General features: G+C 40.9%; 3 protein-coding genes and 1 long non-coding RNA gene across 5 annotated transcripts; 1 reads left to right on the forward strand and 3 right to left on the reverse strand.

The window, feature by feature from the left end:
• Positions 1-117: 117 nt before the first annotated feature.
• On the reverse strand, positions 118-1445 carry LOC125570112 (trace amine-associated receptor 5-like). The gene has a single exon (XM_048731120.1). It carries the CDS (start codon positions 1256-1258, stop codon positions 344-346), a length of 915 nt encoding a protein of 304 aa, XP_048587077.1. The 5' UTR covers positions 1259-1445; the 3' UTR covers positions 118-343.
• Positions 1446-2470: 1025 nt separating this feature from the next.
• LOC116614610 (ZP domain-containing protein) lies at positions 2471-22767 on the reverse strand. Of its 2 annotated transcripts, XM_032375760.2 has the most exons (5): positions 20929-21375; positions 7252-7347; positions 5894-6044; positions 4975-5203; positions 2471-4643 (listed from the first exon to the last, which is right to left on the reverse strand). In XM_032375760.2, exons 2-5 carry the CDS (start codon positions 7333-7335, stop codon positions 4151-4153), a joined length of 957 nt encoding a protein of 318 aa, XP_032231651.1. In that variant the 5' UTR covers positions 7336-7347; positions 20929-21375; the 3' UTR covers positions 2471-4150. The 2 variants fall into 2 exon arrangements, 1 of the variants encoding a protein (XP_032231651.1); XR_007312637.1 differs by lacking the exons at positions 2471-4643; positions 4975-5203; positions 5894-6044; positions 7252-7347 and adding exons at positions 13802-14415; positions 14843-15272; positions 15845-15987 and having other exon boundaries at positions 20929-22767.
• On the forward strand, positions 11183-13563 carry LOC125570282. Its single transcript, XM_048731772.1, has 2 exons — positions 11183-11325; positions 11429-13563. Exon 2 carries the CDS (start codon positions 11470-11472, stop codon positions 12400-12402), a length of 933 nt encoding a protein of 310 aa, XP_048587729.1. The 5' UTR covers positions 11183-11325; positions 11429-11469; the 3' UTR covers positions 12403-13563.
• LOC125570283 lies at positions 16730-19469 on the reverse strand. The gene is made up of 2 exons (XR_007312638.1): positions 18192-19469; positions 16730-17873 (listed from the first exon to the last, which is right to left on the reverse strand). It is a non-coding gene; the product is annotated as an uncharacterized LOC125570283 (long non-coding RNA).
• Positions 22768-22969: the final 202 nt, after the last annotated feature.

Raw genomic sequence — 22969 nt, forward strand, 5'->3', positions numbered from 1 at the left:
AACATTTTGTCTCCGCTCATGAAATATCAAAAGGCCACTTGCACTATAAAATCACGTGACCTTTTGTGCGAAAACATTGCGCGCGTCTAGTCTATGTTTGTTGAATTGTTTTGCCTATTTTTCCGTGAGGCCGCTGCCATCTCTGTGTCTCTTTTGGTGCGTTTTTGCCTTCAATTGTTTGTGTAATTTCCTTCCTCAAATTTCGACCAAATAATCACAGAGGCGTAAGACAAAGCACTTCTTAACACAAGGTTGATTTATGTCCCATTATTTCCCTTTACGCCAGATTGTAATAGACAGGACTATCACGTGGGCACTTGCACATTTCTTGTTCGAGTGAGGACTAGGCGCCAGTAGGCTGTATATAAACAGGTCTCTCCCGTGAGCACTTGCACACCAGCGTTTTCATAGCCCTGCGAATTTCGGCCATTCGGCACATATAAATCAGAGGATCAAGTAATGGGTTAATTCCGATTGAGATGAAAACTGCATGCGAAGACGAGTTTAAATCTCTTGAAAGGAAACTTTGGAGTACCCAGAAAACAATGCTAGGCAACCATGACACAAGTGACGTCAGTGTTACTAATAGCAACGTGACGGCTAATCTACGCTCCTTCTGGATAGATCTCTGTATTGAAGACATCTGGTTTTGATGACGTCGGCGTTTTACTTTGATGAAAATCAAAAGATATGACGCCATTACGGTAAAAAGACATACCAGGCTGGCAAAAGAGGCGATCATATTCACTACTCTAGGCTTAACCATCACCAAACACAAGTAAACAGCACCTGCCGCCCACGTGATAAGGCAGCACTTGAGATACATCCGGGGACTTAAGCTGAGGTGACGTAATGGCCAGAGAGTTGCGCATGCGCGCTCTATCGAGATAAAAGTCAGTGTAATCAAATGCGTTGATGTCACAAATATAAAAAGCCGGGCCAGGGGTCCGAGAGGGTCGGACGAGGATATTTTGAACATGTTTTGGCTGGCTTGTGAAGAGAGGCTTCTTATTCGATAGTTCAGCAGTAACTGGCACCCTACAGGTGCAATGGCAGCCCCGAAGAGCAAATCCGTAAGTGCCAGATTGATTAGAAGGTAGACGCTCTTTTTGCGGAGATGGTGGTTAATCATAATTGTTGTCATGACCAGAAAGTTGCATACAGAGACAAATATGCCCAAAGTGGAAGCAGCGGCAAATAAGGATACCTGAAGACTGTCTTCCAGCAACTCATTGTCGTTCATCTGCGTCAAATTCATGTTATAAGAACCTTGGAAGAGCGGTGCCGCCTATTGCATTTGCTTCAAAAGGCCTCAATAAAAGAATACTATGCTCTAGGCAAAAAACAAGCCCCGCATTTGTTTTCACCTGCGAAAACAGATTAGATGACTGGGTTTAAGCGTTGTTAATTGTTAGTTACTTTTATAAACTATGGCTTAGGCGAAAGCGAAGTCTTCTTCTTTACAACCAACCTTCCCTCCCCCCCCCCCCCCCCCCCCCTCCCTTCCCGGTTAAAATTGCATATTTCCAGCCAGCGGTGGTTATGCATTTTAGCATTGCCCGTATAACCGGTCGGGATTTTTTTTTTCAAGCAACCGCTCCCGCGCCTCAAAAAATATTCCTAGTACAACTAGTTCGACTCCACGAACTTGTCAGCAAAACCATTCGGAACGATTTTTTTTTCCCAGCAACCGCTGTGTCTACATATATCTTCCCAGCCAGCAAAAAACGGGCTGCGAACAGATCCGTTTTATGTGCCTTTGTCTTTACAATGTAGGTTTTAATGCCGTTTTGTGTGGAAAGCATATAGCTGAAATGAACCTGGCAATTCACCTGCCGTTAAATTCTCAAAATCACTCACTGTTTCTCTTTGTTGACGAGTCCTTGTTAGCGTTTTCGTTAAAGTCTTGTTATTTTGTTTCCTAGATGTCGTGAAGAAGAAGAGTTTTCATAAAGTAAAAAGTTTGCCTTCTCCCCTTTTAAATCACTTTTTGGTGCCGACCCTGGAAAGGGCGATAAGCGAAATAAATAAAAGCGAAAACACGATCCGCAAGGCTATCACACCCGAAGGCGTATTGGCAAACGTACAGATGCGTAAACATCACTTTTAATATACATGACGATTCTGATTGGCGGCAAGCAGTGCAATTTTCAGGAAATTCAGTGCAGGAAAAAGGTAATTCAGTGCTCAGTATTCCTGGACGCTGATTGGCTTACAAAAAAAAGAACAATAGAAACTCAAGGAGCTAGACGTGAAACGCACACTGAAATGGACATATGGACATGGTATAGTTCCACCGTTTCTCTTCAAACCACGACCATAATAGGTATGTTCTTCAAAATTTTGCCATAAAAAGGTAACCGTATGATTTTTCGTTCAATTTGGAAATAACTTGCACGAGTGAGCTTTTCAAAAGATCGAATTGCTTGAGCTGTATTGTACTGATATGCCATTTTTTTGTCACGAGAAATTGATCGTATCATAAAACATTTATTTCTCTTGAGACGACAAGACAAACAATAGTGTATTTTTAATTAAATTAAAAATAAATTGTCTTCATTTTCGTCGTTTATGAAGAGCATTCACTAACAAACAGCACTTTTAATATCAAAGAGTTCTTATATTAAAAAAAAGTCTTAAATCAACAAATCTTACTCATAAACATACATAAAGATACACATTTTCGATCAATGAAATGATGAAGATTTTAGTTAGGTTGGGGGGGGGGGGGGGGTTAGCCTGCTGACAGCAAGCTTGAAAGATAAAAAATACTGAGAACAGAGCATTTTAATTTCAATCAATTTTAAAGCCTTCGAGGGCTGTATAGCGCAGGCTCGTACCCCAGGGGGGGGGGGGGGGGGAGCTGCACAACGGCGGAACGTCGGTTTGCAATATAGACGTGCTATATACGATAAAGCATAAAAAACAAATTAGATTTTAAAAAAATGCATTCTAGATCATTCTGGTAATTCAACAATCTAAAAGTCAAACTTTTTCTTATCTAAATCCGATAATAATCGTACCGTGGAGATACAGATGCAGCAATGGCAAAAAAAAAAAAAAACGATTTTGCCCCCCCCCACCCCACCCTCCCTGGGTGTGGAACTGTAGCGTTTTCAGTTTGAATCGTAAAAGAAAAAAAGTTTGAATCGAGTTAGGGAACAAAGAAAGTGTGATAAATACTGTGACCGTGGCATTATTTTTAATTGACATCATCGATGACCTGGTATGGCGACCATCTCGTTGCAACTAGCCTGCCACCCGGCTCTCCGGAGTTTCGGAATCCCAAATATGGCCTCAACAAGGTTTGTGTTGTGGTTTATGTAAAAAAAAAAAAACATATAACAAAGAAGGATATACATATTTAAGGATTCCATGATTATACACTCTCTTATCTGCCATCCAGTTGTGCGGGTATCTACAGAAACAAAGTAATCACAACAATAGAGAAACATATCACACCACAACACAACAATAGAGAAACATATGCACCAATCACAATTTCGCTTGAAAACATATAAAGTTCATCTGTCCTACTTAATATGTACTTCATCTTGTTGTTTACCGTTTTAAAAAGGGCTTTAATTGAATTCCAACTCTAAAGATCGCTGCTCGGGCACTACAAAACTGCTATAAAGCTACTAACAAATGCTAGATTTCCTCTTGCTTAGAAGCCTGGCCTTCGTCATCAGTGACGCCCCTTTGTGCGTAGGATCTCACGTGATCAGCAGGCACTCCCGGTCGGTCATGCTTCCGGCGAAGGACGAAGACCAAAATGGCACAGACGACAAGAAACAAGCCTCCGAATGTTGCCCCGACCCCCACCAGAACGTGATTCAGCTTGGAATCACCTTTAACACTTAGATAAGTGAAGTTAGTTTATGTTTCAATAGTATGGTTTATCAAAATCACTAGACGATGTAAAGAATAAATGGAAATAAACAGATTGCTATAATAAGAAAATAAGAAGATAACATCTATTGCTGTGCGTGGAAATTTATATCTCTATTTCCTATGGTTTACCTCCGAAAAGGAAAATCGCGTATTTTGGAATGTTGCTCGGAAGGGGTTTGGGGGGACTTTTATAGCATATAACTAGGTTGTATCAATTGTTCAAAACCCGCTGAGAGAGATTCTATTGCAACTAGTTTCACCACAAACCACAGATTGACTGGACTGTATAAAATACGAAGGAGAAGAAAGGAAGAAAAACAAAGAAGAAAAACAAGAGAGACGTTTTGGAGCATAAAATATTATTCAAACCTTGCTCTTTATTCGACGCCTTTTTGCCGACTTCCTCACCAGTACCACCAATAGAACGTCTTTTCATTGGACCAGGAGTCAATTCGTAAAGCATGGAGCCATCAAGTACATCCCGTCGCACTTTTTCGCGCATTCCAGAGTCGGAGTCACGCAATCCAGCCTCGAAGTCACGCATACTAGCCTCGATGTGACGGCGCGCTCTCATTGGCTGAGCACATCCTCTGTGGCAGCGTGAGTCTGAGGCGTTTTTGTGACAAACCATGAGGAAGCAGGGCAGGTAAATCACGGTATGGTTGGCGATGAAGCGGAATGAGTGGATCGTGAACCTCTGCACTCGGTTCAGCGTGTAGTTATACGTCATCGTGTCGTCTACCTCGCAGCTGGAAAATACAATGTTCAAAACAATATTAAATTCGAATATGGTATGTGTGTGCGTGTTCATGTTCGTGTGAGTGTGCATGTACGTAGATTTTAATATACAAAAAAGGACAAATAAAAAAAAAAAATTGCGTGATGATGAATGTCTATCATCCGCTCAAAAATATCATTTAGATGCAACGATCAAATGTACTTGCTTTTGTTGGTTTCTCTACCACAAAATGGCTATTTTTATGTTTTTTTTGTATGCTTTTTTTTTGTATGCAGAATAGAAGATTAAACGTAGTTGAAACGGGCCGGGAAAACGCAATGAAACATTGGAACTTAATTTACCCGTCTCTGATGAAATCGTAATGCGGCAAGGAGTTTGGGTTGCCTGTGGTGGTAGCACGGAATGTCTCGGCAAACACCACGAGGTCCGCTGTGGATGACGTCACGCTGTGCCCCACGTACAAGGGCTCGTCGAGCTCGATGCTGATTGGATACTCGCGAGACTCGAATGATGTGCTAAAGCTTTGGTTACGATAAAGCGCCATCTTGAACGTGAAGTTGCCATATGCATCTAACAAAAATCACTGGGCTTTAAAAATGTGGTTTGGATTTTTGTTAATATAGGTCCGTTAGCTGTATTGTATTGTTGCTAAATGCGTAAAATTATGATAAAGTGCGTCAGGAATTGCCAAGTCTGTCTATTTGATTAGAACGTTCCTCAAGTATTTCATGTACTGCATATGGTTCATAGGTGCATCCCAAAACACAGCAAATGTTCTGACATTGTTTCCCTTAGAAGACATATAGAACATTTTTCAACAAATCGAGACAATAGTGAGGAGTTCTACTGCTCTACAGGCCAATCTTACGTGGGGTAGTAAAACTATCTGAGTCAATTCCGGTCACATGGTATGAGATCACGTGCAGCCCTGGCAGTGACAGTGAAGTTGGCGTCAAGTGCTTTACTCGTGATGACTGTGACATTGGGTAGTATGTTAAGGTCACCGGAGGGTGAGCTCATGTTAATGCGTAGCTCACGTACTGGCTGCGAAGACACGTGCAACACACGTGACTGTTTGTTTACTTCCAATTTGGGGAACACAGGAATCTAGAGCCGACCCTTTTCGCAAAGCTTCCCCTCGTATCCAGTCTCCTCACACTCACAGCGTTGCTCAGCAAGTCCAGAGGTCACACATGTACTGTACCGAGTATCATTATATCAAGGTTCCTCTTATAAACCAGAATCCTGAATTCTTTTCACCTTCGGACGCGAAGTAGTTTCCTGTGTGGCTGTAGCTTGTGGACACAGTTGAACGACGTCCATAAGTACACTGGAAGGGGTAATGGAAGTTCTTTGTGCGAATAACTGAAGAATTATTACGTCCAGCCATGTTTTTATAAAGTGTTCTAACCTGTGAACATTACATTTCGAGTTAGTTATGACGTAAGCTTATACACCCAGGCTTACTACTTTATTATAGAAATTATACGATACAAAAAACATAAGAGTCTATGTGAAAAATAAAAACCAAACTACATATGCTCTTGGCTAGGCTCGATTTCCAGCCGTCGCTAGGCCTCATCTGTAAATCGAGCCGAGCTCTAGGGTTTTTGTTTGAAATTTAATGTGCCTCTAAAATACTGCTTAAACTTCTGAAAGCACAATACCTCGTTTATAAAGGTAATCGAATCTCTAGTTTGTCTGTAAGTAGTTCCACAGCGGTCCAGCGAGGTACTGAGCACTGTGAAGTTGCCTTTTGCTTGCCCACGGCACTCTTTTCTTTCAAGTGAAAGTCTTGTGGAGCAGTTATAAAAACTGTTCCATCGAAGACTCTCTATGGAGTTTTTTCCGCACGTTACATTTGAGCAAGACCGTAAAAGCAAACTATGCTCATATTAACCATATTTTATGACATTATTGTGGCAATGTCAAAAAGCAAAATGACCAAAATCAGCTTTTAATTGCTGATGACAACGTAGTGATGACGGCGATGATTGGATGTGGACACATGATATCCTTATATCGATGTCATGCGAAAACCGAATTCAAAAAGGTTGTTTCATTATTCATTTGTCTGAACGATTCGAACAAATGAAATGACACTTGGAATTTTTAATGAGAAGGTTTTATTCTTAAAAAATAATTACCGTCAATTCGCATGATTTCTATAGCCACAGCTACAACTTTCAAAAGGGAATTCAACAAGAAAAACGATGCTAGAAAATAAGTGTTGTCTAGCCAAAATAAACACACTGATTATTTATAGAACGGAGTGTTTTTTTTAGAAATCCGCGACGTTGTTTGAGTATACCCTCCTGTCCAGAGCTTTCTGAGTCACTCTGAGTTTACTTTGCTGGAGCGGAGACAAAGACATTTTTGTTATTAATGACTGTTATATATACCGATGAATAAACGCTTTTATCTTTTTTAGGCTAAGCTCAAACGTCGTATCACGGGAATTACGGATACTTTGTCAGCGAGTTCTTTATAAAATAAACAAAAATGAATCCCAAGTTTATGTTGAATATTATAACTCAACGAATAAAATATTTCTAACCTTATAATCCATAATGTAGATGCATGCAAATGAAGTTAATGGGTCTTATGTAAAAGTTTACCTGTTTTGCATGAGTTACCAGTGTACCCAAGGCGACAAGCGCAGACAAAGACTCGTGGTGCGGGTTCGGTATGGATCCCTCCATTCTCACAAAGTACTAAAGACAAGAGGGCACAATATAAGAGAGGGGCACTTTGGTAAAGTTAGTGTAGATGGGGCTTTTGTAACCACCACCCCACCACTGCGCGTCACGATTCATGCTTTTATGTGCTTTCATTTTGTCCCGGGTTGCGTGTTGTTGTTTTGCCAAGAACTCGATAGAAATGAAAAGAAATAATGTAAATTATAGCGTAAAAATAAAACAAGCTAACTTAAAGAGTCACACGTCAAACAAGTCTAGAATGTATAAGCAATATTAGCAAATACAGTAAACACCCGCGTATGAGAACCAAGAGATTAAAAACCTACAGCTAAAATTTGGCATTTTAACACTTCCATTACTATAACGCCCCCATACGCCCGTATAATATAGGCCTGATTCCAAAACATCAGAAATGCAAACTAAACATCAACAGACCCGGATACTTATGGATGAAGTCTATCTGGGCATAATTAATGCTGTGCATATGGATGTTTGAATGGGATAATTCCTTGTTTTTGGGTTTCACAGAGTGAGAAAGGAATTTTTGCTTATTCAAAAATTGTTTTAAGGCTTATTCTGGGTTCCTTGGACCTGGAAATGTTTTGTTTGGATTTGAAGCAAAGAAACTTATAAAATATGTTATGATTATGGGGGAGGCGTTTGCCCGCCTCTCTTTGAAGGTGTTTCCAAGACTCCCATGATGCAGTGCCGGCATGCAATATAGCCTAAAACATGGCGACTCGCTTCTAATGGAGGTTTTAGTATTTATTATTATGGCTGATAGCTGTAAAATGGGACTGACGGAGCGCGATAAAGATATCTACTTGTGACTTAATCTGTGTTTGCTTGTATCTATTTGTAGTTCGGAATTTCGTGTCCTTTTTGGTAAGCAAAACTGCTGTAAGCAACAGGCTGAAGCTTTGCCGTCGCTAGACATAAAGAAACCGCAGTGCATTGTTGGAAACTTCAAGGCATACCGTCTTGGGTCAGCGGTAGCCTAACTTAACTGGGTAGTGTTGGACTTGAATTAGGGGGAAGTATTCTGTCTGTTTGTTTTTTATTTTTTATTTTTTTTGTTTTTTGTTTTTACTATTTTGCTCAAAAGTACGCACGTACTTTGCTACCTTTAGCAACGGATATCGCAGAGTTTTCTAATTCTCAAAATAATTTCTCGATGTTCCAGTCCATATCTGTAAAAGATATCCCAGCGCGGCGCCAGTCCCCATCGTGGCATCGATGAAAGTTTCTTATAAGGAACGAAAATATACAAACTAACTATCGAAACATTCCAGGGTAGCTCAGCAGTTTTCACATGACAGCCATAAATCTGGCGATATCTGTTTGGACTGTGATTGGTCAAGAGCATATTGATTGACAGCGCACTACAGCAAAAGTCAAATAGTGCCGTAGCACTATCTGTCAAATTGTGTTTTTAACGAATTACACGCATTTAAGTAAAGCTAGACTACTTTTCTCTAAAAATATTGTTGCGTTTGAAGGGGAAGCCTAATATACAAATAAATTTTTTAGATAACAGGCATCCTCGGGACCCGGGCGGCGCGAAGACAGAAAGCGAACGTACGCGCGAAGACGAAAGAAAGAATATTTTCCTCCTCATTCTTTCTCGCGCGCTTCCTGTGTGAGGATGGATGGGAGGTAGATTTCCTCTCTTTTCCCAGAACCATTTGTGGAAGCAAGGGTACGCATTGCGTTATTTGAACTATTATAGCAGGTAGAGTCTCATGTTCACAACTCCGTTTAGCAGTTAGAGCGCGTGAAAGAAGCTGAAAATGCTATTGAACTTGTTCTGGGTTTTCTAACTTAAATTTTCATATCAATATTTGGGTGACCTTCAAACCCGCTCGGTCAATCTCTTGGAGGCCTGGGTCTAAGGACTTTATAGGATTAGTAAGGAAAAGATTTGACCAAGCGAGCAAGTTTTGGTAAATAATTTTTGCCGCGAGTCGCAAATTGACAGGAATGAGTATTTTTCACCATGTTTTCTGGAGATCAGGGAGCGGGAAAACTTTAGCTCTTCTAAATATGGGCATCTATGCCCATATAAGGCAATACATACGAAGGACACTATCCGTGAGGAATATGTTTGATATGAAACTTTAAATTTACCAGCCTATCTCACAAAACGGCCGAGCAACTAAACTTGAACACTGCCCAGGGATATAAATGCACATATAATTCATTAGTTTTTTTTTATTTTGATGCATGGAATTGTTAGGTGAAACTTCATTATTTTAACCCGCACCTTCTACCCGCGCCCTTCTATTATTACCCACACTCGTTTTAACATAATTTTAAAAATTTTCCTTATTAGAGTCGATATGGTCAATACTCGTCTCTGATTGGCTGATTAGCTTGTTCGAATATATCCAGATCTTATAATAAAACTCGCACTAACCACAAATATCACGAATGGGCAGTGCTGAAAAACGCAAGACTAGTTCCAGTACCGCACGGTTAAACCAGCCTTTTTGTTTTTTAATGGCGGCGTTTTACCGGCGAACTGTCACATTTTGGCGAATGCTAAGAAAACTAGATCAAACCTAAGGCTAAAATTTTCTATATGACTCCCTCATTATCAAACAAATCTGTCATCTTTTGTACAGTATGGTTTTAATGCTAGTAAGTCAAAACAGCGACCGAAGTCAGCCTTTTGTACCTTTACTCAAACGATTCAACACTGAGATTTTGTTTGTTTTCGCCAGAACACGCGCATGCGCATACTTTATTCAGCACTGTCTCACGAATGTATAATAAAAATGATACCCCCCTGGCTCCCCTTCCTCTGTGCTCGGTATACCTGTGTCTCCATATAACTCTACCCTCAGCGCGGGCCACTCAGACTGCAGGGCCGGTAGTGGAATGATGCGCACGAATCTGCCGTGTGGTCTTTGAATCAAACCGTTCTTGACAACCGAAATATCGTCGCGATTACCCGCGAATAGCTAAAAAAAAATAAACGCACTGATTCATCACAAATAGAAAAAGATTCTTTTTCCGAATATCTTGCAAAACGTCGCGGGATAATCTTTGTCTCTACGATCAGGGAAAAGGGCTACATACAAAAATGTCGTTTCTCCGGGGCTAGTTATACGACTTGAGAAAACTACACTAGAATAATACAAGTATTTTTTTTTTTTCAGTCAGACTTTGTCTAATAAACTCAATGGAATCAAAGTTCGCGCATTATTTGCTGGCTTATGGAACTGTCACGGTGATCACTGCAAAATAATATATGTTATACACTAAGCACTCTACATATTCTAAGTGCATTCCATTTCGTCTCATTCTCGTTTCGCCTTCGATATCTGTTGGCATATTTTCGGGCTTTCAGCGCTCTGTTAAAAAAAAACAAGCCTTTTAACTGAAATGAAACCGTCTTTATTTGATGTACATATAGCATTCTCCCGTTAGCTAGGGTTCTAATTATCTCGCTCATCCTAGACTCCGTCTTGTCAGCCAAGCCTATCACAGGGGGGGGGGGGGGGGGGGGTAGGCAAATAGCTGGCTGTAGAGTGTGAAAAGACCAATCAGAGCTCGTTTCGCGTGGGATTAATACACTAATACATACTCGAGGGCGACCGACGGTCTTCGCGGCCGTTCATCACGAAGAAAGAACACGCCCGCATCTCTGGGCATTGTTGGCCTAGAAATGCTGGCGCTGCTTGTAAGGCATGTTGGGAGTAATGTAAAGTTTTTCCTTTGCAAGCATTGCGGAATTTTTGGGGGCTGTATGCACCGTACTTAAGTAATGCTAGCTCACAGTAAATGAAAGTGGCCGCATGGAGTGATTATCCATTGGGTTCCCTGTGTTTTTCTCGCCGCCAAAAGCCAAAAGCTAAAGAATCCAAGTCGGTGCTCACTGAAATTTATTCTTTGGCCTATTCATGCTGCTTATATCAATGACCTGGTCTTTAAGAGAGTAATGACCCGAGTCGAACAAACAAGGGACAGATTAATCGCCTAAATAATACGGTAATTACAAAAACTTAGAAATAAGAGCACCCTAAAGAGACTATAGAGCTTGAATAGCTTAGAATCTGTTTGAACTAATTTTAATTAACCTTCATGCAAACAGTTTCTTGACACAAGGTGAGCTTTGTCAACACAATCACTTGGATGGATAAGGACGGAGAGATAGAAAAAAGCAGCCATGGGATAGAGTTCAAAGAAGAGCACACAAATGCAAACAAATCTCCTAAACTTCGCGGCCTGAAACCGAAGACTCATAAAAGCGAGGTAGGGAGCATTGCCAATGCAAGAAACAAAACCGAGACTTTGAAACTGGACAGAAGTTTGTCTAATTACGATAAACAGTGCTCGAAAGCGGTCAAATCAATAGAGTTTGCACAGAGGTCATTCCTAGATAACTTGCAAGCTAGAAAGAGTAAGGCGGGGAGGAAAATAAGCACAGATGTATGGTTTTCCACTCAGCGAAGAGGTTCATCTCCTGTCTTGTTGACTGAGCGATTACGAAATGCTGAAGTACCTGAAGGTACTGTTAATGCCAGAAATATTAATAGACTGTTCGTACATCGCCATTCGCTGCCGACCGACTCGCTAATAGGCTACGGAAAAGGCTCACAACCCAAGACAGAGGCATCCGCTGCCTTTCTCGGGACCAAACCATACACTAAGAGCAGATCGTTTAGTAACTTAGAGTTCCTGAAAGAGGAGTCCTTGACTAATTTCCAAAGATCAGGGAGCTTGCCGAAGCTGGATCCTCTATTGCTTGAGCAGAGTAAACGGAAAGCTTTTTCGTCACTGGGAAAAGGAGACACTGGCGACAAAAAACAAACTGGTAAAGCAAACCCACTAGGAAGAAATCGCAACTGGCAAGGGAAAATCAAACTAAAGGATTCGTTTTCAAAAAGCAATTCAATGATAGTGGATTATACTGAAAAATGCGATGATGTCATCGAAGGTCAGTTAGTTTCTAAACCAATTGTCAGAAAAACATTTCAGCCTTTGCCGGCTATTGTTGTTGATTTCGACAATTCTACGACAACAAGCCGAGCCCACGATGAAAAAACGTCGCCGAGAGACGACTAGTCCACGATGGTAACAGCGATAACACCCAACAGCCCAATAAAGACTTTAGATCGGACATATGTGGGACACTGTTGTCACGGTTGCACCAGGATGTCTATTACTCCGTATTAATTAATTATTCGTGGATTATTCTATACTTTTCTGTAGGTATAGAAAGCAGTCGTTTGTTTTGTTTTGTTTGTAGGATGGATTGAATTCAACTGATTCAACTGGACGAGTTATAACTTCGCCGCTAAAAGTATCTCTCCCAGTCTTTAATAATGAAATTTTAAATTTGTTGCAAAGACTAGAACCTACGGCTCTAGATAACATACTGCGGTAGACAAAAGACAGGCCAAATAGCTGGTATTCATGTAGTCGTGGTCTATTAAGCGGAACGTTGCACCCATTGAGAAACACCCCTAGCCTAGGACACGCACTTTTGCCTTGAGGTCAATACGTCTAAGTAAATATAGTAGAGTTTATAAATGCACTCTTGTCACGATAACACAGCACCATGACTCATGTATCGAGTTCATGGTCATGGTTGCAGTCGGTACAAGAAATCAATAAAATGCCATCCACCCTGCGATCACAGTGCTGAATAACGTATGCGCATGCGCGTGGTCTGGCGAAAACAAACAAAATCTCAGTGTTGAATCGTTCGAGTAAAGGTACGAAAGGCTGACTTCGGTCGCTGTTTTGACTTACTGTACAGCATTAAAACCATACTGTACAAAAGATGACAGATTTGTTTGATAATGAGGGAGTCATAAGGAAAATTATACTCTTAGCTTTGCGCTAGTTTTTTTAGCATTCGCCAAAATGTGACGATTCGCCGGTAAAAAGCAGCCATTTTAAAACAAAAAGGCTGGTTTAACCGCTCGGTACTGGAACTAGTCTTGTTTTTCAGCACTGTCCCCTGAGATCACTAACCACATAGAGCCGATAAGCATTCTATCAGGGATTCTAGATAAGGAGGCTGTGTGTGAGGGGGAGGGTGAGGGGTCTTGGTTGGTTTTAGTTTACTATTATTGTGGTGATCATGTATTCTTTTTTAGTCTTGTATGTCGCATTTGTTTTCCCTTGAAAAGAGTATGAGGCAATAGGAGTAATTGTCCTTACTTCATAAATAGGATGTTTGTTGATTTTTCTCAATTAAAAGTTTGTGATTCTTGCAAATTCTACCGGGTAGTTGTGAGTGAGAAAGGGTGGCCCTGCCAATAGGCTTAGACCTTTTGGGGAAAATCGCTACTGGTTGAAACATCCTACTTGTTTTTAAACAAATAATAATAATAATAATAATAATAATAATAATAATAATAATAATAATAATAATAATAATAATAATAATAATAATAATAATAATAATAATAATAATAATAATAATAATAATAATCGATTGAATTGGTACAAAGCGTATTCTTGTCAGAGTTTATTTTCTTGTATTCCAAACGGTTTCAACAATCGGTAAAAACTTACGTATTGAGTCGTCACAAATTGCATCTAGTAAACTATAGGCAATCTGATATCCAGAAGAAAGGTTTCAACATTGAAATTGCTTAAATATAAAGTAAATATCTAGTTCTAAACAGTTTGTTCAACGAGTCAACTTGAAGCATTGGGAGTCGTGTTTCTAGCGCCATCCGTCTTTTGTTCGGTAGGTCCCATTCCTCTTGGAGAGACGCCAAACTCAGCAGCCCTTAAAAAAAGAGGCCCTAGGTTCACTCTTAATAAGGGGCTCTGGGGACTTTGCCGGTCTAGCGAAGGGACGCTATGAGTGGGGGGCTCTCTTGGGGGGAATCCACGAGGGCCTGGGATAGCATCATCGTCTGAGCTCCAGTCGTATTGCGCTCCGCGGGGTCTACGGGAATGTCGTTGTGACCGTGGGGTGGTATCGGACTCTGAGCCTGAAGAGCTTGACAGGTGAAGTCTCAGATGGCGCTCTGCGCATGCTCGGAGCTCGGATCCGTAGCGTGCATCTGATGGCTCTCGAGGGGAGTTAGGGTGGGTGGTGGTCGCTCTGGGAGTAGTCTTAAAGGCAATTGGAGAAGAAACAGTCAGCTTTTTTAGTAAAAAATTAGCGATAAATCATCTGTTTTCTTATTCCTCTATATAGGATCTTTGAAGATAAGTCTTAACTCCCGTTTTCCCCGCTACTATAAACATCATCCCTTTTCCTATAGCTAATATGCCACGTCTGGTTTATCTAGATTTTCCGCGGTGGAAAGGTGATTCCTTTATCTCCTTTCACCAAAAGCAGTTTCTAAAGAAATATAAGGAAATCAACGAAAGAACAATGAATCCGCCCCCTTCCTTTAAACCCTTGCTTCGCCCCCTTCCTTTGTGGAAGTCATGGATCAGTCCCTGCTAATCCCCCTGTGGTAACCTGCTCCGTAATTCTTTCCACCAGCTATTCTAGAACAAATTACAGTGATTACCAATTCTTATCGTGTCCCACCTGGTTAGAAAGACCCGAGCGTAGCTCGAGAATTCGCGTACGCATATTATCGCCAATCTCCCGCCATATCTCCCTCGGTGTCCCGACGGCTTCACGATTGTCGGAGTTCAACGGTTCGATAAGTCTTCGGATAAAACTCACAGTAGTCCAGGCCACGAAACAGGCGACGGCGACACCAGAGGAGAGAAACAAAGGCACAAGGAGACACGAGAGTAGCGAGACTGTACCGATAAACATCACCCCGCCTTGGAAGGTTAATAAAGTCAGCCCTCCGACCAGGAATGCCCCGAATACAAAGCACAGGAAGACCATCAGTGGGATTGCACTTGTTGCCAGGAATGTACCTAGGAAGAGTGAGGCAACTGGATGACGGCGCACGTTAGCTGAGAATCTGTGGTATGCTACTCGCGCACGCTGCACATCGTTGAACCTGTGATACAAAGATCTTTGATAACTGAAGATTCTTCAACCTCTCGAATTCATCTATTGATCCTTGTCAATAACTTAAGGTCAGAGTGTACAAAACGTATTTATGAAAAGGATCATTCTGTATTGCCCCATTTCTTCAGTAAATCAGCTATTAAAAATATTAGAAAGTAGTCCTTTTATTTTAGGTCCAGCGGACAGGGAGCAAAGAAGAAAGAAGGGAATAAAAATTATGTCATTGTTAATTGACGTGGAAATTTGGGCATATGTTTTATAGCTTTCCTTGCATTGGGCGAAAATAAAAACAACAAATGAAATGAAATTTTAAAAGGTACTTGGGGAGGCAAAATAGCCAGATTGCTAAAGAAACACTAAAATAGTCAGTTAAAAAAATCTACAAGAAACTTTGTCACGTTGTAAGTACAGATAATGCACGAAATCTGGGTTTGTTGCTTTTTTAAAAGCACGTTGTCTTTGAAGTATCTCCTAATTTACTTATACTATTGCTAGCCGCAAATGAAATTTGACATGTTAAATTGTTCGCCAAGCGGCGATACATAAACCATTGAAGCTCACCTTTCCGCGAAGCTTGGGAAGTAGGTGGCGTTCCAAGTCGGGCGGTAGCTCGCCATGATTAAATGAGGTAGATTTTTCAGTTATCCTGATTTCAGTCTGAATTCTCCATCACAACATGGAATTTAAGTGTGGTCCATGGCGCTCTGAGAAAGATATGAAACATTTTTCGTAATTGTCGCTTTTGTCAGACGTCATAGACGATATACTGGGCCCGCTAGCATCATTCTTCGCGCGAGCGTTTTCCAACGCGCGCTTCTCTATTTGTTTTTGCCATCGATTTTTGGGAAAGTGTATATATTACTTCTAAAGAGAAGAAAAAAATCAAATCTGGTCCTGGATGTATTCCTAATAGTATAAAAAGCAATAAGATTGACACATCCTGTTCTTTCGACTCATCTTGACTTGAATTAAAGTATGTCAAAATATGTTAGAGGAATCTTGAATTAAGGAGAGTCATTCTACTCCTCTTCGACCTGTCTATGCTAAAAAACATTCATTTTGTAGTGATTCTGCGAGAAGCTGTTGTAATCAAATACAGAAAATGGTTTTCATATACCAGGATTGGCATGTTACCCACAAGTCAGTGCGGGCTTGGACATGTGAGTTCATTGTGATTTCATTTTTTAATTGAGTCTTGAAGAATGTCGATCAACCACTCCTATGTTATTGTTTATGATTGAAAAAACAACGGTTTATCCGCAAGGAAACTTCTCAAAATAACAAACTGCGAATGAAGTCTGATACGTTACTGACAAGATTTGATTAGAAATATCTTGGTTACTCGCTTGAATTAGCCGATGGAAATGGATACTTTGTGTGGCTCGGAAGCATAGAACGGCACCGTGATTTGCAATGTATAAGGTTATAATGCAATACCATACCATATAGTACTATAAGCTTTTATTACTTAGTCAGATTATCGCGAACTTATACAAAAAATTCCTATACTGCTTAGCATTTTACTTACTAATTTCTTTGCCTCACTAGTTGCTTATCACTATAAGAATTGCCAATAGATGTAGTGCGGGTTGAATACTTTTTCGTTTTAGGTAGCTACAGGTGCGTTCACAGGAAGGGGGGGCAGTACATGTAAAAGAGACTATTTCATCACAGGTAGCCCAAGCCCTTTATTTGACCCTATCGAATTTACGGTAATTCGTTTAAAATTTCAAATCGTGAATCTTGAATCTTGAAAAAGGCGCTTTAATACGACCAAAAAAACACGCAAAAAGGAAACATAAACACAACACTAGACTACACACGTCTTTTCAACAAGTTGGTTTTTTTATTTTTAACTAATTTTGATTTTTGAAAATCGTTAGGGGAAATAAAGAGCTTGGGCTACCTGTGTTTCAATGCCGTCTTCCTTTTAACTCCGGCCTATGTCTGATGTATGTGAATTAGGCTATTGACATGCAGTACATGTAAGTGCGGCTATTTCCATGCCGTCTTCCTTTTAAACTCCGGCCTATGTCTGATGTACTGACAGTATCTTAGCTGGTCGTTCGGTTCTAGGCCCTGCGCGTCCGTGGGACCTGGGTCGGGTGACTTGTACAAGTTGTTAAAATTCTCCTTACACCCGTCTGTGATCGGCGGTAGAATCATGTCCTGTATGGACCGTCTTTCTGGCATCAGATGCTTCAATCTCTCGTGTATCTTATCGCCCGCTGCCATGCCGCTCAGCGGTCGCAGTATTCGTGGCGTGGTGGCTCGGTCGATGCTGAAAACACTCATTGATCGCCTTTTGTGAAGATATTCAAAATACTCCGCAGAATTCAGTGGTGGTTTTCTTAGAAATTTTCTCAGCTTTCTTGAGATCTCTTCGTCCGGGTTTTGGTATAGCGAAGGGACATACCGGGATTTGGGCACATTTGCGCTATGCCTTCTCATTGCCGTTCTCGGTGGTTTGTACATCGGCTCATTAAGGTTAAGTCCAATCTGCGTGTTGCCACGGTAACTCACTTCAGCCGCCATTTGCCGCAGTGAAAAATTGTGGCGTCGCAATGTCTACGATATCTTTTACTGAAAGCTAAAAATTATAGTAAGAAGTTTTACATTAATGCTAAAAAAGATAAGGTGTCATAGCAGAGTTGGTAAAATCTATTCTTCCAAATACCAATCACTCGCAATCTCTTTTCTATAAAGCAATATGAAAAATAAAGCCTACAGAAAGTGTGATTTTTCTCGAATTTTCAAGCCAGCAACACATTTTTTCACATCTAAAAATGTACACAAAAAGTCTTATATTTTGAACAGCTTTGAATCTTAACATGTATTTCTATCACTGTCTCTTGTTTCATGTGTCATTCAGAGGATCAACATTCAGCAAATCTAGAAGCATCCTTACCTTAATAAAATCTTGTTCCCGTAAGCCTTAAAATCAATCTGCAGCCCTTCGAAGAAACGTTTTCCCACAGAAAATAAATTTCTGTTAAAATTCTGTAAAATCCGTTCCAATATCAACACGGTTTTTAGTCTTCTAGCCACTTGTGGCGACGGAAAATTGAAATAGATATATCCCAGCAACAAGGGGAATAGTTTATAGTTACCGAACTAGAAAGGCGGGCTCACACGCTGTGCTATTGACTGTCCCTGTAGCTGTTGGCTTAAGCGCAATTCCCGTGAAAGACGAACCCCTTTGACAAATCACAACAAAATTACGAAGCTATGAATAATGAATTGGACTTTTTGTTAAAGATGAAAATAAAAATTGAAGTCATTTAGGAACACTTGGAAGAAAAAAAGAAGAAAAGAGGAAAAAAAATGTTTACTTATCAACATAATTTTGGAAATGATGGTTTTGATGTGGAATGTTCAAACTTGCAAATCATCTTCAAAAGATTAAAGCATGAAATTAAAATATTCCAAGCCGAAGTATTGTAAATTTAAAATTGCAGGTGGCCCATATACTTAGTCTATTGATATCCAACCTTGAATGCATGATTAAAGGGGATATTCCACCGTCCCACAATTCCCTGGATTCCTATCTTTTTTTAATAACGATATGTGAAGGGTCCAAATGATCTTTGGAGACTACTTGTGAGCAGAGAAGCATTCAGGATTTTTTTCTAGGGGTGGAAAAGGACGAGAAGTTGACTCTGTTTACAAGCATGTCTTTTATCTCAAAGGCGAGGCGGGCATGGAGGGGGAGGGGGTGGGGGTAGCCACAACCCCTTCCCAAGATGCACCACTGGCGGTAATGCACCCCCTCACAACTCTGCGGTTTCTCGATTGAGAGGAGATGAGGGACCACATAATGATCCTTCAAACTACTAGCGAGTATGCTAGTTGCAATCTCTCGGATTCAGAAACAATACAAGTTAGTTACAAAATGTATAAATAACTCAAAAGGGTAGTGCAACGGGACACGGCGTCCATGTGGGACGCCCTTAGAATAAAAAACTAACTAAATTATATAAATTATGTTACATGTGTTAAAGTGCACGGATGACGTTCCGTATCAAATGTGGTGATTAAACTCATCAACACTAGATGATTTGCCGGGTGGGTGCCCAATGGCACCGCTCGGTAACCATGGCAACCATGTCACCGTCCCACACTGGGCACCCGTCACACTGATAATCAGTGGAATACTAAGTGGGGGGGGGGCGGGGGGGGGGAATAGGTTCGCGGATCGGCGGATTCGACCCCGAAATGCTCACGGATTACGGATTTTGAAGATTATTTCAGCGGATTGGCGGATTTTGGGAGTACGGCGGATCACGGATTTGTTGACAATTCGGGCGCGGATTTCGGATTTTGACTGCTTTGACGGTCGAATTTCGGATTTTAAATAAATTTCAATCGATGCTATTGTTTATCTGTCAAACCATGCGGATCTAAAAAAATTCTGCGGATCCACGGATTTGCTCCGAAAGTATTGCGGATCGGCGGATTTACATATCCACACACCCCCCCCCCCCCCCCCGCCAGTAACTATATACCTATCTGGGATGGGAGGGGAGGGAAATCTCTTCTCACTTCTTAGCACGAAACGACGGTTGATCAGAGAGGATTTGCCGCTCGGTGCAAAGCTACCCTAGTAAGTACTTCATGTAACCATATTAAAGTGTATCATTTTGGTGTAACCATATTATCAGATTATAGTGTTATATTGCATTCATATGCAATACATACTGCATTCTCATGTATTTCCTTGTATTCTCATGTATTTCCCTGTATTCTCCTGTATTTCCCTGTATTCTCCTGTATTTCCCCTGTGTTACCTTGTATTTCCCTGCATTCTCATGTATTTCCTTGTAGTCTCATGTATTTCCCTGTATTCTCCTGTATTTCCCTGTATTCTCCTGTATTTCCCTGTATCCTCCTGTATTTCCCCTGTGTTACCTTGTATTTCCCTGCATTCTCCTGTATTTCCTTGTATCCCCCTGTATTTCCCCTGTGTTAGCTTGTATTTCCTTGTATTCTCATGTATCTCCCTGTATTCTCCTGTATTTCCCTGTATTCTCCTGTATTTCCCCTGTGTTACCTTGTATTTCCCTGCATTCTCATGTATTTCCTTGTAGTCTCATGTATTTCCCTGTATTCTCCTGTATTTCCCTGTATTCTCCTGTATTTCCCTGTATCCTCCTGTATTTCCCCTGTGTTACCTTGTATTTCCCTGCATTCTCCTGTATTTCCTTGTATCCCCCTGTATTTCCCCTGTGTTAGCTTGTATTTCCTTGTATTCTCATGTATCTCCCTGTATTCTCCTGTATTCTCCTGTATTTCCCCTGTGTTACCTTGTATTTCCCTGCATTCTCCCTGTATTCTCCTGTATTCTCCTGTATTTCCCCTGTGTTACCTTGTATTTCCCTGCATTCTCATGTATTTCCTTGTATTCTCATGTATTTCCCTGTATTTCCCTGTATTTTCCTGTATTCTCCTGTATTTCCCTGTATTATCCTACTCCTAGTAAATGAAGCTCTGTCTTGACCAAAAAGAGACGCCAATTTCGACGAAATGTAGGACATAGTAGTAAGTACTTAAGTAAAGATCAGAAAGACTTAGGAACACAGGGAACAAAACAACGCTGTAAAATAACCAAGATGATGATAAAAACGGTAAATAAGAAACATGCATACCTTCCACTAATCGGTGGTGAGAACGTTCCATCGTCATCCTCGGAAGAAACGGAAAACATTTCCCGGGAGGAAATTTGGATTGAGGTTTCAGTTTCTTGTGATCGAACCAACTCGTGACAGAACCAAAGGTTCCACTTCCTACATGTCCGCGCAACACGACAATTCGAGCATTCTAACACTTAAAATAATACGAACGCGTGCTTTGGAATAATAAGCAAATTCGGAATTCGGGATTCCGGACATTTCTATACCGATTGATTACTTTTTACTTAGATGGGCACAGTAATCTAGACTCTAAAAGCTCTCATGTGACTCAAGCAGGTCTTGATTGATTAGCGCATTCCATAATAATATAATAAATGCATCTGTAGCCCTTATCACACCTGTTTTATATGCTGAAACCTGTTCTACACGCCCACAGCAGCTAATAACTGCTAAATAAGTCACTGTCGTGGATTATATCGTACCACTACACCACCCCTGACAGTAAACTCGTGGCAAGAGTAAAGAGGGTCTGGCACTAGACCCTCATACGGTCTGCGCATGCGCGGCGAAGGAATCAACATATAATCGTCGCCATAAGTCGTTCTCAGTACCCTTCTCCAGTCCGCCGCCACAGGAAACGAGAAGCCTTCAAAGAGAAGATTGTCAAGCGGGAGTGCTTTGTAGAGGATTTGCTCCTTGTGAGGAAGCTTAGAATTGTCGTAAAAGTCTCCCTGCATTTTTACTGGGTAGATTTCAAGCATAAGACCATCATGCCACGCGCACTGCTTGTGCTGAAACGTCAAACACCATTTGTAACAGCTCTGAGTGTCACGCAATCTTGGGTTCCAGGGAGCACCAGGGACGTCATAGTAACGCACCCTTTCATTTCCGTCACGCAACCTTGAATCCTCGACTGGATTATCATCATCAGAATCTCCATCGCCTTTTTCGGCTATTTCAAGCTCTTTGTCGTGTCTTTGAAGAAAAACACTTTGAGGAAAATTTACCCCATTCTTGATCAAGTAAAGAAGTCTGAAATAATCCTCCTCTGGGAGAGCGATATCAAGGTCTATATCCCATGGTATATGACCTTTATGCCTTGCGGCGCCTAGCAAAGCTCCTCTTGTTAGCCAGTAGCGGAGGCCATAGCGCTTGAATAGTGCGTCGAAAGCTAACAGTAATCTCGTAAGCACGAGCTGTGATTGTCTGATTGTGTTATTCACGGCTTTGCGTATGTCTGTGCAGTCCCAGCGATCTCCATCCAGCGTACACTTAGCGTTAGGTAGGCTCGCGTAAGGAATGTTATCCAAGTCGAACGAAATCTCCTCCTTTGGATACTCATTATATAACCCTTCCTCGCTAGTCACATCGTCAGTAGGCGCTCTTACACGCGAGGTAAACACGCCCCAATTATTTCCTGGAGTTAATACAGACCTCGGTGTCGGTCTTGGTTTGAATTGAAGCGAGGTCAACAGCAGAAGGATCGAAAATACTAGGATGGCTAAAGCGATGATAATCAGCAAGGATTTCCTTTGTCGCGCAACATTCCTCGCACATTGAATCCAAAGTCGTGGCTTTCGCATTAGCTCTTCACATCCTCTTATATGATATTTGAATTGGTCGTAATTTTTCTCACTTTTAGTCCGGAAACTTAACTTTGTGGTTCTCCTCTGGAATTCTCCCTTTATTGCGTTACAAATGCCTTTACGCGAAATATGAAATTCGAGCACAGCAACTTGGAAGGTTTACTTTTTACTCTTCAGCAATGTATCCGGAGTAAAAAAAAAAACCTTAACATTAAATCGATGAAACTGACTACTTTCGGAAATGATTACTCTCTTAGCCCTGACCCCCTTCTATATTAATCGTTTTTTTTTTTTTATTTCTTCGTAAATTCCTTCAATTGCAACTTAACATGACACCGCTGTGTACCATAACTTTGACGTAAAATCTCGCATCTCAAATAAATCTTACATGAACTGTTGATAACAGTTAAATGTTCAACTTTTAATCGTGGGATTGTTGAATTCGATGTACAAACTAAACACGACTCAGG

Source organism: Nematostella vectensis, chromosome 8 (genome assembly GCF_932526225.1).
Source record: "Nematostella vectensis chromosome 8, jaNemVect1.1, whole genome shotgun sequence".
Taxonomy (NCBI): domain Eukaryota; kingdom Metazoa; phylum Cnidaria; class Anthozoa; order Actiniaria; family Edwardsiidae; genus Nematostella; species Nematostella vectensis.